This window comes from Lampetra fluviatilis, chromosome 22 (genome assembly GCF_964198595.1).
Source record: "Lampetra fluviatilis chromosome 22, kcLamFluv1.1, whole genome shotgun sequence".
NCBI classification, from domain to species: Eukaryota; Metazoa; Chordata; class Hyperoartia; order Petromyzontiformes; family Petromyzontidae; genus Lampetra; species Lampetra fluviatilis.
In genome coordinates this window covers 10838152-10855236 of record NC_136296.1, presented here as the reverse complement: position 1 = coordinate 10855236, position 17085 = coordinate 10838152, and the positions used below count along the sequence as shown (strand labels likewise).

The following is a 17085-nucleotide window of genomic DNA, read 5'->3' as shown; positions in this document are numbered from 1 at the left end:
GATGTAACAACTGTATATACCCATAAATCGTAAATATGATCCTCGTAAATGCGTGATTTAACGAATGCATCTACGGCATGAAAGTCAATTTGAATACGTTAAATGATGCTTTGCTATTCTCATATTGTGTTGTGGACAAAGCAACATACCGTGAAGACAGTCGGAATGGTATAAAGTGTTGCATTAGTTAAATAATTATAGGTGAAAGGCGCATCCCTGCAAATGCTTGCTAATACCACTGCTGGCAGAAGGACACAACGAGAGGGAGATCTACAGAGTCCCTCAAGAGGGCATCTGGCCCGCTCTCCCAGCTGGCCAGACATCTTGGCAGAGGTGGAAGTACCCACACTTTACACCACTACGTTCAACTTGCCAATCGACTGTGGTGTACGTATATATACTGTTGCGGGGACAAGAGGCGGTGCGCATGAGGTAATAAACTTGCACCATTGCATTCATTTCCACGCCGGGAGGTCGAATCGAAGCGACGACCTCTGGATTGCTAATCCAGCGTGCTAAGCGTTACACCGTGGCACTGTAACTACGCAACAATTTTAAACGACCTAATCAATCACGGGACACTGATGAAAAAACTCATAGGCTTTAGCCTTTTGTGCAAAAACACAGGTGTGAAGATGTTCAAACACCAAATAGACACCTATAACAAGGCATCAACGTCTGTATTAACTACACATCATGTTTGTGGTAAAACATGCAAACAAACATGCTCTGATAATAATGTCTGCATTGTCCTTGAAACCAATTGGCCTACACCAGAAACAGCCTCCTTTAACTGCCTTGTCTCAACAATGTTAGACCAAAGGACGCCAAAAGGCGAACAGCAACAAAGGCAACGCAGATATCAAAGCATGAATGGCTCGGGCCGAGCAGTTTAACCCTTTCCCATTTCGATGACGTACGTGTAGTACGTGACGTATGTGTACGTCATCAGTTTTTATTGCATTCCGATGACGTACGGGCACATCATCGGAACGGAACCGGACGTAAAAGGCCACGCAGCAGGAGGGAGTGTGGCACAATTTGGTGCCAGCTCTCGTAAAGTGCGGTCGTGTCGCAACAGTTCTCTCAGGCGAGTAAAATGTATTTAAAAACGCCTCTCGAAATAAAATTAATGCTGAACGACTCGAGATTCAGCGAAGAAAGGGGACCACCCCCCACCCTGCAATTTGCAGACGTCTCGGATCGGGAAAGCGTTAATCTGTTACAAACACACCCAGTACAACGTGGCCGCGACAAGTAGAAGAGGCCAGCTGTGCCTCCTAGCTCTCACCCTCAATAATGGGGATGGCAGATTCGTCGAGTTGGTCAAGCTCGCCTGTGTCGCTGTCCAGTTCCATGTTGGAATCGGCATTCCCGCCCAGCGGACCATTGAGCACCGGCTGCTGTTCCTCGTCGATAGCACCGTTAGCGTCGTCCTCCTTCCCGGTGACGGATCCACCGTCTGCAGCGTCGCGAGAATCGTGCGAGTCCTCCTCTTGCCCCGTGATGTCCATGCTCAACTCCGTCTGCACATGAGTAAACGCTCGTCGTTTGTACAGTTGGTGGCTCTGAAGAAAGTAAATCAACGCTCACCGCTGTACATTTTTTTTATGGACTTATTTTGGGTTTCTCCCCCAATTTTATTCCAAATGTTTACATTTTAACGTTTAGATTTTATAGCAGGTGAGAACTGGAGCAGGATACTCTCATTTGTATATGTGACCTGGGGCATTAGTCTGAAAGTTGGGGGTGATGATTGCTATGCATAATCCCAATTGAGCACTTTCCAGGCCAACTTTCGAATTGTCAGATTTTGACCGCGACGCCAGGACACAATGGATTTTTAAGTTCACTACGAAGCTAAGATGCATAGTATTATTACGGTTATCACACCCGCAGTAATATTCACGACGGCCGTTGCGTTCGAGCCATTAACCTCTGCAACAAGCGGCGAATGCACTAACGTTAGGCCATGTCACGGAACATGTGCTTTTGGCATCGTGTCATGAGATTAATAAATGTCCATCTTTCTCAGCATCACATCACACTGGATTAGATAATTCCTTTGGAATATGATAAAACAGAACTAGTTTTGGAGATCCCTTCAAGTGTCCACTGCACTTTCCCACATGCCCTACTATGAAGGTGTTTGTCACGTGACAAACTGAAATGTATTGATTATCAGAGATCAAATTTTGCTATATTAAGGAAGAGACTACATTTTACGTGAGGAATTTTGGTGCACTCATCGGTGATTTGGTTGAGAACATCACCTTATTACCTCGCCTTACATTTTACAAATCGGAGCAGATATTCATGGCGGAGAGGAAACCGAAACAGCTAAACTGCTGACACTATCAATTCAACATGTGTTTTCATGCTCAAATGGGCAAAGGGAAAATCTCAATTCCTTGGGTGGACAAAAGTCTATATATAAGACTTCTCACAAAATAGCGCTAATTATCACTGGATCAAAGTAATTCAAAATGTCTTAAGTTAAGAGAGTGTATTATACGAACTGAACATTCTGGGAGATTAAGGGTGCAGCTATGTATATAGAGTAATACAAATGTTTATTAATCCCATATGAAACAAGAAATACTTCCAAAGTTAACAATGCTCCAAACGGTTCAATACTGCTTCACGCAGCAATGCTGGGAACCAAATTTGAAGCCACTACACCAGAGCAAGCGGTCCTCCTGCCAAACTACATATTTTACTTGGCAATTAGCAATTGTGCTGCTTAAATGATGAGCAGCACTTTACTTGTAGAGTTATTGAGGGTGGAAACCCAGAATAGATCCAACTATGTAAAAGCCAGGCAGTGACGAATGGCTTCATGCCTTGCAGGGCTTTCACAATTGCAATGCCTGTTAACGTTATTACCATATGTTTGCGCATGTGTGTGTCACATCACAATCAATACAATCAACCATATATTCCCATTTGGAGATTTGTGTCAGGGAAATTGTGGTTGCTCGATGTTATTATATGACTGACATTGGCACTTTAGAATGCAGAAAGCAGAACGATGGTTGCAGATCAAGGTGCTCTATATGATATTAACCGATTCTCCTAATACAGAGATTATCTCTTAAGAATCAACAACTTAATTATAGGAATTTTATTTTCTGCAGGGGGAATACTATTAACTTCGTTTTAAGGTCATGTTTAAAACACTTATATGAATGAGGATTCCTGATACATGCCACAAAACCAAAGCACACAAGTATTATAAATTCATTGGAATTTAAATTAAAAGTTCACAGCATCAACTATTCTCTATAAACGAACATACGTATATTGAAAATCCTAAAACCAGACACGAAAGTTCTTTGAGGCAGCAGGGTTGTTCTTTAACCACATTTATGTAAAAATTGGCAGTGAGAATAAATACTTTAGCACAAAAGCACGATTTACTGTCGGTGTAGAACAAAGTTGCATGCCTCATGATTGTCGCTGGTATCAGCACCGTCGTCTTTCTCTGCCGTATCTTTCAACGTGTCCTCCGCCTCATCGTCCTTGTCGTCCGCCTCCTCCTTCTCGGACTTGACGTCGCTGTCTTTTCTCGAGCTGGCGTTTGCCGGCGCCGGGAGCCGGGCCTTCTTGTAGGAGCAGCACACGCCCCTCGACCACTTAATGCGCCGTCGAGGCTTCTTCTTGTAGGCTGCCATCCACACACAAGCACACGTACATGGAGGCTGCCCTATAAACAGGTCTGTGCGTGCAGCAGTTGGAACCACGTGCTATGAACCCAATGACCAGCCAGAGTTCAATTCGTGGCCACCGGGACATCAAATAGCATCACAACCTTCTCCGGGCTATCCCGTACGTTGACTCGGTTCTAAATGAGTACTTGATGCAGTGTACACACATCAGCAGTCTTAAAAGGTGATCGCCAACAGCACTTGTCATAACAGCCTGTATGGCAATACATGCTGATGTTTGTCTTTTTTATGTGTACGTAATACATGACTCAAGGGATTGTTATATCGTCTCTCAACAATTCGTGAAACATATACACGTTAGCAATAGGATATTTAAGTCAAGTTGTGTTTTTTTTGTTTATAAACCATTTACCAATCACACTGTGCGTTTGCGGCACTAACAGTAATGTTCGGTGACCCTTGTTCATGAAATGGAATAGTCAAAAGTGAGAATTAAAACTAAGTTGTAAGTAAACAAAAATGGCCCTAAAAGGGATGTTTTGGGATTTAAAAACGTAATTATATTGCACACACCAAAAAGTATCATATAACAAAGGACAAACAATATACGTCGATTTTTCTGTTAATGATTCTGAAGCTCATGACACATGCATCAGCTCATGTAAGGATCAATGTTTTTCTATTCATATATATTGGTCAGTTTAGATTGGTAAAAGGGTGAGGGGGGGGGGAAGTCTCCAGGACCAGTTCAGATACCATTTGTAGTGACATAAGAAGGGAGGGGCTGCTGGGGGCTCTGGGTTCCCAGGTGGGTCCAGACGCTAAGCCTCTGGGCGCCAGGCGTTGAGTTCCCAGGGGGTCCAGACGCTTAATCCCCTTGGCGCCGCCAAAGGGGGGGGCTGTGTGTGCTCTGTGGGATATCTGGGGGCGCACACGGCCCCACCCCTCGTTGTACCAGGCATAAAAGGAGAGCTCCCTGGACGATCGGGGCCCAGTTGTAACTCAAGACCCAAGACCCACGACCAGCCATCTGAAGACCCGGGGATGCTGTGAGAGCCAGCGCTGGGACTCTGGAACTCCCGACTCTACGACCTTGTGAGGGCGAGTTCCGGAGCGTAGCCAGAGTAGAGTATCTAGGCTGTGTAGCTAGGCTGTGTACCTAGGCTGTAACAGAGTATCAGGACTGTTGGACTGTTGGACTGTTGGAGTGTTGTATTGTAATAAAGAAGTTACCTCTACAAGTGTCTCCGGAACCTGTTACATTTGGCGTCAGAAGTGGCAATGGAGACAAGAAGTAAGCCACGTACCTTCAGTCCTGACGGCGATGTTGAGGAGCAAGCGGCGACGGGGCAGCCAACTCGGGCCGACAGCGACGCTGCACCGCCGGCTCAGCAGTCGTCCACCATACCTGCCGATCTTCCTCCAGCGTCGGGAGCAGCAATGGAGGAAACGCTGCTTCGCCTCACCGAGCTGCTCCACGCCACCGTCTCCATCCTGGACGACATGCGTCGCTCACAGGCGGAGACAGCAGGGAGAGAGGAGGCGCAGCGGCCGCACCATCCCGCCGGCTCCCACACAAAGATGGCGGCCGTTCCCGCCGCAAATACATCCGGGTGTGTCGTCACTTCTGCGGGGGGAGCAGTGGCCGCTGGGAGCGACGTCACTTCCGGGCCCAGCGTGGGCCAACCCGATGACGCCGCGTCATCAGCGCTGCGTCCCTCACCGCCGGGTGACAGCGCTGCGAACGCGAAGCCAGCTTCAGCCGGGTTGCCAGGCAACGAAAGCTTGGCTCACGTCCAGCAACGCCTGCCGGCACTCAAGGCATTTTCTTCAGAGGGGGGTGAGTGGGCAGCGTTCGAACGCCGGTTCGTCTCTCTTATAGAGACGTCCGGCTGGTCGGAGTATGAAGCGCTCCAAGGCCTCCCGGCCATGCTCGACGACGACTCCCTCGCAGCACTCCTTACTGTGCCACGCGCAAAACGTGCCACGCTCACGGATGCCCTTCATCAGATGCGGCTGATTTATGGACCCCCATCCGAAGCACGTCACCGCTTCGATGCGAGGAGGAAGAAGGCCTCCGAGTCGGCGATGGGGTACCGCAGCGCGCTGCTGGCCATGGCAAAGGTTGCCTACCCTCGCATGGATGAAGACGCTGTGGAGTCACTCGTGCTGCAGAAGCTCATGAGCTTGGCCCGCCAGCTTCGAGTTGCCATGCCGACAGCCGACGACGACGACGACTTCACGTCGCTACGTGCTGCCAGGTGCATCCAAGCACACCTACATTGCGATGAGGACACGACCATCGCCGCCTGCGCAGGCCCACCTGATGCACAAGCCTATGACGTGCATTCGGGGCCTCATCAGGCCTTCGCAGCAACAGAAAATCGCGGATCGTCCAACTGGCGATCCCAGCGAGATCACCACCAGCGGGACCGGCCAACCTCGCGCCAGGACGGAGCGTCCATCGTCTGCCACAACTGTGGCCTTCGGGGCCATGTGGCGTCCGGCTGCCGGGTCCCCCGACGCCGGACTTCAGGACCTCCGGCGCCTCGGCCACCACCGTATCCTCGGCATACCCAGGCGAGTCACGACACCTCGCACTCTCGGCCCCCACTTACAACAAGCACGCACCCTCACACCACACAGGGGGGTCATGCTTCTGAGGAGGGGGATTCGGGCCCATCATTGAACAACCGGGCGCTCGGACCGGGTCAATGGTCCGAGTTGGCCCATAGGGTCGTTGCCGCTGCGGCAGGGTCCTCTGCCGTAGTGGGTTCCATCGAGGGCGTTGATGTTCGTATGTTGATCGATACGGGTGCGTCGGCGACCATCATTTCAGACATAATTTATAACATTTTGCCCGATATATGCCGTCCCTTGCAGCCAGTTGATGTGCCATGCTATGCCGCAAATGGGGGTTCGTTGGGCATCACCGGACGGATCAATGCTCAGATCCGCATTGCTGACGTCCAATTAGTTGGGCCCATTTTGGTCTCATCAACCCTCGCCGTTCCGTGCCTCCTCGGAACAGATTTCTTGGGGAAGATGCCCATTAAAATTCTCATTAACAAAGGGTGTATTGAGCTCCCCTCCGGCCGACGCATGGCCTTCCTACCCACACCCACTCGGTTGCACTCCGCATCTACGACGGTGCAGGCGTTGGCGGCGTGCACAATTCACATTCCTCCTGGCTCTCAGATGTTAGTTCCCCTCCGGTTTCGTAAACCCCTTGATTACGACGCGTTCATGGGGGGTGCTGTGATCGGGCCTTCGCGTTCAGCTGAGCGGGTGTCGGACCTCGTGTGTGCACAAACGCTCGTGCGAAGCGACCACGACCCCTTTATCCAGGTCCTTAACGCGGGATTGGAAACGGCCGTTATCTGTCAGGGAATGGTGCTTGCTCACGCGACGCCAGCCCCGCCAGAAGATGTGATCGTGGGTCACGTAGGGGGCGAGTTCTCTTCCGTTGCCAAGCCAGGTCCTGACACAGGATGGCTCGACGCGCTTTGCTCCACTTCTGCCGATTTGTCACCATTACAACATGCTAAATTACGCACGCTGCTGAGCGATTTCGCCGACGTTTTCAGTCAAAGCAAATTCGACATTGGCTGCACTAAATTGCTAAGCCACCACATCGACACGGGTGATGCCGCTCCAATTCGTCAAAACCCATTCCGGTTGAGCCCGGCCGAAAAGGAACATGTACGGGTGGCCGTCAACGATATGTTGGCGGCCGATGTCATTGCGCCATCAAATAGCCCATGGGGGGCGCCGATCGTTCTTGTTAAGAAGCACGACGGGAGCCTCCGCTTTTGTGTTGACTTCAGGAAACTTAATAAGATTTCGGTGGCCGACGCCTACCCGCTTCCCAGGATGGACGAGTCGCTCGATGCCTTAGCAGGTGCGCATTACTTCTCCACCTTGGATCTCCTCTCGGGGTTTTGGCAGCTACCCCTTGATGACGCATCCAAACCAAAGACGGCCTTTCGCACGCCGCAGGGACTGTTCCAATTCAACAGACTTCCCATGGGTCTTCACTCGGCCCCGGCGACGTTCCAGCGCCTGATGGAGCTGGTCCTCGCTGGGCTCCAGTGGGATTCTTGCCTAATCTACCTCGACGATGTAATCGTGTTCAGCAAAACTTTTGATGAACACCTCACGCGATTGAAGGCAGTTTTCCTTAAAATGCGAGCGGCTAACCTCAAATTCAAACCGCAAAAATGCCACCTCATGAGGGATTCGGTTCGTTATTTGGGCCATATTGTCAGCCGCTCGGGAATTGCCACGGACCCCGAAAAGACAAATTGCGTGCGCTCATGGCCAACTCCTACCTCTGTTGGGGAGGTGCGGAGTTTTATCGGCTTCGCCTCATATTATCGACGATTTGTTGCGGGATTCGCATCTATTGCGAAGCCCCTCCACGCATTAACGGCCAAAGGGGTCAAATTCCGATGGGGAGAGTTAGAACAGGCATCATTCAATGCCGTCCGAAAAGCACTGGTCGATGCTCCTACCCTGTCTTATCCAGATTTTACCACTCCGTTCATTCTGGATACAGACGCCAGCAACACCGGAATTGGAGGGGTGCTGTCGCAAATTGTCAATGGAGTGGAGCGCGTCGTCGCCTATGGCAGCAGGGTGCTGTCGCCCGCGGAGCAACGTTACTGCGTGACGCGCCGCGAATTGCTTGCTATCGTTTTTTTCATAAAGCAGTACAGGCCATACGTGTATGGCAGGCATTTCACAGTACGCTCCGACCACGCGGCGCTACAATACGCCTTGCGAGTGGACCAACCATCTGGACAGCTCTCGCGTTGGCTCGAGATCCTCCAGGACTTTGCGTTCACTGTCATTTACCGCAAGGGGATTCAACACGGGAACGCCGACGGGTTGTCGCGACTGCCGAACAATGGGCGCTGTGCTTGTTTTTTGGGTGCGGGGCGTTGTAGGCAGCCTGACGGGGTACCGCCCCCATCCCTTGCGGCCGCGGCCGGGGATGGGGTCGGGGACCACGGGGCTCCCTCCACGCAAGTTCCGCAGGACGCATTGCTGGGCCTCGGGTTGGACGACTGGGGACGTCTTCAGATGGAAGACGTCTCCCTCCTCAAATTGAGACGCCGCGCTAGGGATGCCGAGGGTCACAGGGGGCAGGGGGGCCCCGTATCATATGTCATCCGGGAAGGCGTCCTCATGCATTGGGATGGGGGGTCCCAATCCCACACATTGGTGGTGCCCACCTCCCTGCGGGGGCGACTTGTGTGGGAAACCCACAGTCGCCTCTTGCACTTGGGTGTTCAGAAAACACTAGCTAAAATCCAATTGGAATTTTTCTGGCCGGGCATGGCAAACGATGTGGCTGACCTTGTGCAAGGTTGCACAGAATGTGCACGGCGGAAACCACCTGCTAGGCCGTCCTGCCCGCCGCTCCAATCCATTAAAGTTTCCCGGGTCAATGAGATCGTCGCATTGGATATTTTGGGTCCGTTTCCCGCTACTCCTCGGGGTAATAAGTACCTTTTGGTTGGGGTCGAATATTTTACCCGATGGGCCATGGCCTGGCCACTCCCCAACCAGTCTGCAGCAGCCATTACAGAGGCCTTTTTCCAGGGCTACGTCCTGGACAAGGGTGCTCCCGAACGCCTGCTGACCGACCAAGGGAAAAATTTCTCTTCCACCCTGTTGCGGGATGTGTGCAACCTGCTAGGGACACACAAAATTCGCACCTCGCCATATCACCCCCAGACTGACGGTATGGTCGAGCGATTACATAGGACACTTACCTCCATGCTAAGCCACCAGGTGTCTGAGTCACAGACTGATTGGGATCTCCACATACCTGGTGTCTTGGCCGCCTATAGAATGGCGCCCCATGCTGCCACGGGGTACTCGCCATTCTATCTAATGTATGGTAGGGAGGTTTGCCCCCCAATCGACGTACAATTGCACATTAAACAGCCCGCACCTAAGGCTAAGATTGCCGACCACATCCGTGCTAATGTGCGTCGTCTCGTAGATGCCCGGGAGGCTGCTCAAAATAACTCAGAAGCCCGTCAGCTTGCCAACGAGCGGTTGCGGAATCTCCGCACATCCCGCCACGTTTGGGTAGAAGGGGACCGCGCCTGGCTCCACTGCCCGCAGGTACCATTGGCTACTTCCTCAAAACTGCTTAAGCCTTGGAGAGGGCCGGTTGTTATTATTCGCGTTCTCCGCCCGCAGTGTGTCAGGATCCAGCATGGCAAGCGACGTTGGTTCGTGCACCCGTCACGTCTAAAACCTTACATTCAACCCTACACACCTCCTTCACATCTCCGGGGCCGAGAGCGCGACATGTCTGACGAGTCGCGCCGCGATGATGCTGCTTCTAACTCTCGGGCAGGTCCCGCTGCCCCGCCCTCAGGTGCCTTGGGAATGAAATCCGCCACGGCCGACCCAGCGGGAACAAGCTTGCCCGCGGGATCAGCGACCCAGGACACAAGCGCAACAGCGGGTCGTCGGTCCCCTCCTGCCTCCGTCGCGACCGATGGACCTGCCACTCGGACTCGCTCAAAACTCAAACGATTTTCATGACCCCCGCCCACGAACTCTCGTCCCAACGCGACGCCACTCACTTTTCCATCATGTATAGTGGGCGATTGGGGCGTGCGTTCATCCTGCATATATGTGTTTATACAGTGTTGTTCTGCATCGGTGACCACAGGAGGGGGAGAGGCGCTTTCTTCTCATTTTTTTTTCTTGATTTGTCACACACTCATTCTGATGGTTAACAAATAATTTCTTGTACAATTGTATTTTTTTTTGACAGCCGGGTCGGCTGGAGGCTACGTAGAGGGGGGTAATGTAGTGACATAAGAAGGGAGGGGCTGCTGGGGGCTCTGGGTTCCCAGGTGGGTCCAGACGCTAAGCCTCTGGGCGCCAGGCGTTGAGTTCCCAGGGGGTCCAGACGCTTAATCCCCTTGGCGCCGCCAAAGGGGGGGGCTGTGTGTGCTCTGTGGGATATCTGGGGGCGCACACGGCCCCACCCCTCGTTGTACCAGGCATAAAAGGAGAGCTCCCTGGACGATCGGGGCCCAGTTGTAACTCAAGACCCAAGACCCACGACCAGCCATCTGAAGACCCGGGGATGCTGTGAGAGCCAGCGCTGGGACTCTGGAACTCCCGACTCTACGACCTTGTGAGGGCGAGTTCCGGAGCGTAGCCAGAGTAGAGTATCTAGGCTGTGTAGCTAGGCTGTGTACCTAGGCTGTAACAGAGTATCAGGACTGTTGGACTGTTGGAGTGTTGTATTGTAATAAAGAAGTTACCTCTACAAGTGTCTCCGGAACCTGTTACACATTTGCCAATGAAATGTATAGTATGGTATGCTAAACACTGCACCCCCAATGCAGCATCTTATCAGAATTTTTTTAACGAATAAAGTATAAAGTAATGTTTATGGATGAAGGGTCATTAATTGCCTCTTGCTTGCGACAAAAAAAAAACCTCTGAAAATCACTGTAAAGTCATGCAAGTGATGAATGACTGCACAAAGAGAAGTTGCAAAATGTGTGCCTTCGATTTACCCGAGTAGCACACAGAAAAAAAACAGATCCCGAGTGAGGATGACAGCAGATGGCACTCTATGGCCTTGTGGTGCACAAAGGGGGCACTCTCATTACAGTTGCCCTGTGGTAAGAGAGCCTCTTCCAGAAACCGGTGTCTGCTGGGATGACAGCTACAGCCAAATTCCTCTGGCCAAGATGAATTCATGCGCCAAGCAACTAAAGCCTGCAACAAAATGTGCTTTAGCAGAATGGTGGGAATGTAAAAGCCAAAACATATATAAAGCACTGTAATAAAACTAAATGATCCATTTGTGTACTGCATTCAGATTTTTTATCCAAATCTTGAAGATCAAATATGTGAAAATAGCATGAAGAAAAAATAATAACGTACGCCGAGTTATAAGATGAATCTAAATTAATTAAATTAACGTTTTCAATGTTTTATCCATTGCGACGGAAACTCCATGAACTCGATTTCTCTGTCAGCTAAAGTTTTGTTTCCCTTGTCAAATGCCCCCTGTAATACAATGAGGTCAACCGCCGAGACAAATTAGTCTGCAAGTAGTCCCTGGCATTAAGATCACCAATGTTCACCCCACTTGATTTTGGCCTTGAAATAAGAGCCCAGAAGAAGCCCATCACTGTTATCGCCAATGATTGACAAATGTGTCCTTTATCCTATCATAATTCCCGAATTATGAATATACTTCAAACCATATGGCTACTCAAGATAACAAAAGCATTTTTATTTATATATTCATTCATTGTTATGACCGGATAAAAAGGAGTGCAGCCAAAGTGCGCAGAACTGAGTGACACACTTGCAAAAGCCAGTCCAAAAAAAAGTACCAGGCAAACAGAAATGGCAGGAGGATTTGAATGGAAGGTGGCATCAGGTGACTTTAGCACAAGGGCGCACATCACAGCAGCAACCAAGAATAGCGCATGCCTGCCGACGGGCAGATTAAATTGACGTGCGCTCCGCTCCGCTGAGAGCTGAACGGATCCCCCCGGGAGCATGCCGCCGTTGCGCGAGCACTCTGTACAGATGCACAAAACGCCTCCAACAAACGAGGCCCATTGCATTGGGCGGCAAACGCCAGCCTGGAATCCGCGAAGATGTAAAAACGAGAGCCACCCTCCCCCTCTCTGCTCATTTTCAATTAATCTCCAAGGATGCTCCAACTGACAGCGAGTGAGCCGGATCCCAATGGTCTCCAGCATAGAATTTTTATGTTGTGATAAACGGGCACAGTGAAACTACAGGGCCGTTTTGCGATGTTTTTTTACTTACGTTTTAAAACGAGGTCACCGGCAATACATTATTTAGCTATGCAAACTCCGTGAGTAGAGCACAAATGTAACAAGGGAAAAATTCAAAACAGGCAACAAGCTAGTAATAAAACGCTTTGGACTAATGTTTGGCTTTCAAAACAAACGATCTTAGTGGAGTACAAGCACTTACGATTGATCTTCACGACTGGGCTGGAGGTATTTGTCACAGCGGTTTCAGCAGAAGCCAGAATTACAGCTTCACTGTCTTTCTTCTTTAATGTCCTTACAGTGTAACATTCTGGTGCAGACATGGCCGGCACAACACCTGAAACAAACATGTGATTGTGAACAAGCAACCAATGTGAGATGCACTGAAAAAAAGAAAATCAATACAATATTTATATTCTTGTTTTTTTTCTTACTTTTTCACCTGATGATGATTGCTTATGTTGCAGTCGAAACGTCGTGAGAATTTAATATTTTTATTATTTTATTATTTCCCTTCTACATTACTTTACCGAAAGAACCAAGAATATGAATCCCTGCAGTCACGAAAGCTTTAAATCAAAATACAATATTTATTAAACGTTTATTTTCAAGCCCATTTATGTACTAATTGTGCAATAAAAAAACTCCATCATACGCACAAAAAAGTTACTACCAAGTATAAATTTTGATTTAAAGCTTTCGTGACTGCAGGGATTCATATTCTTGGTTCTTTTGGCAAGCAATCATCATCAGATGTGAAATCCACAGCAAGAAAATTTGCTGTGGATTTCACACCTGATGATGATTGCTTGTGTTGCAGTCAAAACGTCGTGAGAATTTTAATTGTTTCATATTTGTATTATTTTATTATTTCCCTTCTACGTGACTTTACCGAAAGAACCAAGAATATACTACCAAGTATGTTTATAAAGTTCCCTGCACAGCCGACAAGAGACTGTACAGCCAGATGATGTTAGCAAGCACTTCATTTTAGGTAAAACCGAAAGAACCAAGAATATACTACCAAGTATGTTTATAAAGTTCCCTGCACAGCCGACAAGAGACTGTACAGCCAGATGATGTTAGCAAGCACTTCATTTTAGGTAAAGTATGCAAAAATGTGCTCATACAAAAAACTAAATGTACCCTTACATATTTGAAAAGATAAAAAAAATACCTACACATGTAGTATATTAATGCAAGTCTATGGGTCTATTTAGTCGAGTGATTCACATTATTTAATGTGACAAACTTCATTTTTAAGTGTCAGGGTTAATACAATCACGACAACAAAATACCGTTTGTACGTCCAAAACCAGGAATAGATTTATGAAATATAAATGCATATTACACAAGTGGGCATCACATATTTTGAAAAATTCCACAAGCTTTTTGCTTCAATTATTTACGACGGTGTGAAAAATGCACATCATGCCAAATTCATAAAATGTGATCGGAAAATGGACCACCACCCAAGTACTTATTTTTCGCCAACTCACTCATCCACACACTGCGGCCTCTGTTATTTGACAGGTCCCCTGTACATTTACACAGATTCTGAGCAGTTAACAAAAAGGTGGTCCTGTCCAAGAATAACTTGGATGAGAACGTCTTTGGAAAGAACAATCCAAAGAGCCAAAAAATAGAGCGAAAACACAAGTTGAAAACAAATTACTTGCCGACTAAAAATTACAATCAAAGGATTCGCAAAATCCTCAGACAAGGCGACACTTGAGGATTTTTTTTTATAATTGTGGGACACACCACGATGACATCACACCACGTTTTTTTTGTCTAATTGAGTGAACTTTGAAGCAACGTGGAATGTTGAACACTCGCTGGCAAGGAGGCCATGGGACAAATCCAGGTTATTATTATTGAGTTTACATACACGCGCACCGGCCGCTCGCACACAGCTTACCTCGCTTTGTCCGTGACTCGTGTATTTCCTCGCAGAGTTTCTCAAATTCGGGGTCCAACTCTGAGGCCATGATGGCGTAAGTGGTGTCCTTAATAGCACACGCTCGGTGCCTGATCATGCGATCTGCAGCAAGCCGAGGCATCGGGGACAATATCGTCACAAGAACATCAACTCAACCATCAGAGAAAATATCGACATCATGTTGTTATTATTATAGGAAATTGTAATGCAAGTGGCCCCTGTGCAATATATGAATGTCAGTTTTTATGGAACACACCACTTTTGAAAGAAAAGAGCACGTGCACGCATACACCCCACACACACATCAAACAGAGTACACATGTGCCAGAGTTTGAAAGTAGAAATACAGGAATTTCATAAAAGTAATATTTGGCAGGGGTTTATGTTATATAAGGAATATAATGGGAACAATAATTTTAATGCAGCTCTGCGTTAAACTGTGCCTGTTGTGTTGTACCATGCCGACAGCATACGGGTCTTACCGTGTTAATGACTATAGCAACCTGAATGTGAATGCCCAATTATGGTGCGGTAGCATTCAAATTAAGGTGTGAATGAATGATCATTAATAATGTTCTATCGAGTGTTGGATGAATTATTGCCCATGCTTAATGACACTGTATGTAAGTCATTAGCTTTTACGCACCGTAAAAAAGCAACTGCAGCTCAGATAACATTCTCAAAATGGAGCCCGCGAATTCTATTAAAGCTTCATTTTAAAACCTTGTAATGAAGAACAAATCGAGTAAGTGTGGACAATATGCTGCATCGTAAAAAAAGACTTGGCCGACACATTTTAACGTCAACTGTAACAAAAGGAGAGAAAAAAAAAATATGCATTTCACTATACGATTTTGTACAACCACAAGTGATCACTTGGGAGAGGCTGCAAGCAATTTTGTTTTAAATTGAAACGTGGGGACGCAACACTTTCCACAATGGACAGTAACACGACAGCACGAGCCACCCACCCTTCTTCACCACCGCCATTCACATTAGCAAGCACAATACGCCAATAACACGACCTCTGCCTTGCAATTGATCGCAAGGAAGGGGACTGCATGTCCTCCGCATTGGCCCCATGCTGCTTTCTCTGGTATGTGTGGCTTATTTGTATGTTATTCATTTATGACACTCTCAGAGCATACAGAAAGATAATCATATATTTTAAATGTATATTGTCAGCGAATATTAAGTATGCAGTGTTGTATCGATTTACATCCATTTTTACTCATCATACGTGCATTTGAATCAATTGCGTAAGAACTGTTTTACATTTGTGTTCTAATTGTTCACGATCCCAATTCATGTTAAGCTTGCTGTCCTTCATCCGTACGTTCGATTAGCATGGTTGGCTACATACGGTGCAGAAGAAGTTCAACATACATACATACATGAAGGCTTTCGCGACCAATATTATTCATAATAAAGGTTTTTGGGTTAGATCGCGTTATTTATAAATGTGTCACAAGCCTCCACCACCCGACACGGCCAAACAGTAAAAAATGTGTCACGGTACGGTCTGGAAGCGTGTTATTAAATAAATAAAATATATAATACAAGCCGGCGTGCGTAGGTTAAACGCTGAGTTTTATAAGGGTACCACGGGTGACCAGCCCCTCCCCACCCAGCCTCACCCACCCAGCCCCACCCCTCCCCACCCAGCCCCTCCCCATCCAGCCCCTCCCTCCCCACCCAGCCCCTCCCTGCACGACGGACGAACGGATACAATAATCCCCTGTGGGCTGGTGGAACCAGGAGGTTCCTACCAGTATAAATCACGATACCTAGGATATGTGTCGTTATGTGTACATGTGCACACTGTGCAGACACAGGCAGATGCCTCACCACTGGGGTCCTTGTCAGGGTTATAATCGAGGGCATTACTGCAGATGAGGGCGATGTCATCAAGGAACTGACGCGTTGTCTCGTACTTGTGCTGGTCAATCTTCATCCGCACTGTCGACAGATCCATGGGCAGCCTCACCACATCCAGGTAGTCGGACACCTGAAAAGCGAAACATCACCATGTGTTAAAAAAAATGTCTCGAGATGACATAACTATTTCTGAAGTCCCTTCAGTTGACTCTTTATCTTTACTCGGTAGAGCACCTCCTCGCATGTTTTTTGACATGACAATCAAATCGATTTTGTTTTATTCCTCAGAATGTTGGAATTTGTTCAAATAATGAACACAACATACGCAAACATATTCTTTGGGTCTTTCGGTAAAGTCACGGAGATAGGTTCAAAGAAAAAAAGAAAAATAAACTAAGACGTTTCGATCGCAACACAAGCGTTCGTCATCAGGCAAACATTTTTCTGGTGCAGTCATCGGTGACCATAAACTCCCTGTACAATTTAATCACGGGTGTCTATCTGTCTGGATCTGAATCCACAATTTCAGTTGATCCAGCTAGGTTCTCCAACTTAGCATCAGCCACCTTCACGTGCAGCACCTTATCGTGCATGCTGCTCCAGAAATGTTCATCGCATAGTAAACAAAATAATTATTTTCGTTCAAAAAGCTGCAATTTACTTATTTTTTTAATTTAAAAAATGTGGAGGTCATTGGCGAGGATGAAACCATTAACTGGCTATCATGAGAACATTACATTTAGATTTTGACATCTTGTGGTGAGCAGCATAACACACGGCGTAAAAAAAATTG

The 17085-nt window shown here is 47.9% G+C and overlaps 2 protein-coding genes across 9 annotated transcripts in view; one reads left to right on the top strand and one right to left on the bottom strand.

The window, feature by feature from the left end:
- ATAD2B (ATPase family AAA domain containing 2B) overlaps positions 1-17085 on the bottom strand; it is a 50997-nt gene that overhangs the window by 10592 nt on the left and 23320 nt on the right. For 7 of the 8 annotated variants that reach the window (XM_078866416.1, XM_078866419.1, XM_078866418.1 and 4 more), the window contains exons 22-26: positions 16263-16422; positions 14394-14516; positions 12675-12809; positions 3447-3667; positions 1292-1526 (exon numbers count right to left, since the gene is read on the bottom strand). In XM_078866416.1, the coding sequence (XP_078722542.1) occupies positions 1292-1526; positions 3447-3667; positions 12675-12809; positions 14394-14516; positions 16263-16422 (874 nt within the window). The remainder of the gene's footprint in view (positions 1-1291; positions 1527-3446; positions 3668-12674; positions 12810-14393; positions 14517-16262; positions 16423-17085) is intronic. The other variant, XM_078866423.1, reaches the window with a different exon arrangement.
- LOC144938529 (uncharacterized) lies at positions 4449-10986 on the top strand. Its single transcript, XM_078866425.1, has 2 exons — positions 4449-6248; positions 10066-10986. Exons 1-2 carry the CDS (start codon positions 4950-4952, stop codon positions 10078-10080), a joined length of 1314 nt encoding a protein of 437 aa, XP_078722551.1. The 5' UTR covers positions 4449-4949; the 3' UTR covers positions 10081-10986.

What these genes read in the sequence shown, in the direction of transcription:
- LOC144938529 (XM_078866425.1), top strand. Translation starts at nt 4,950, where the DNA reads ATGGAGACAAGAAGTAAGCCACGTACCTTCAGTCCTGACGGCGATGTT.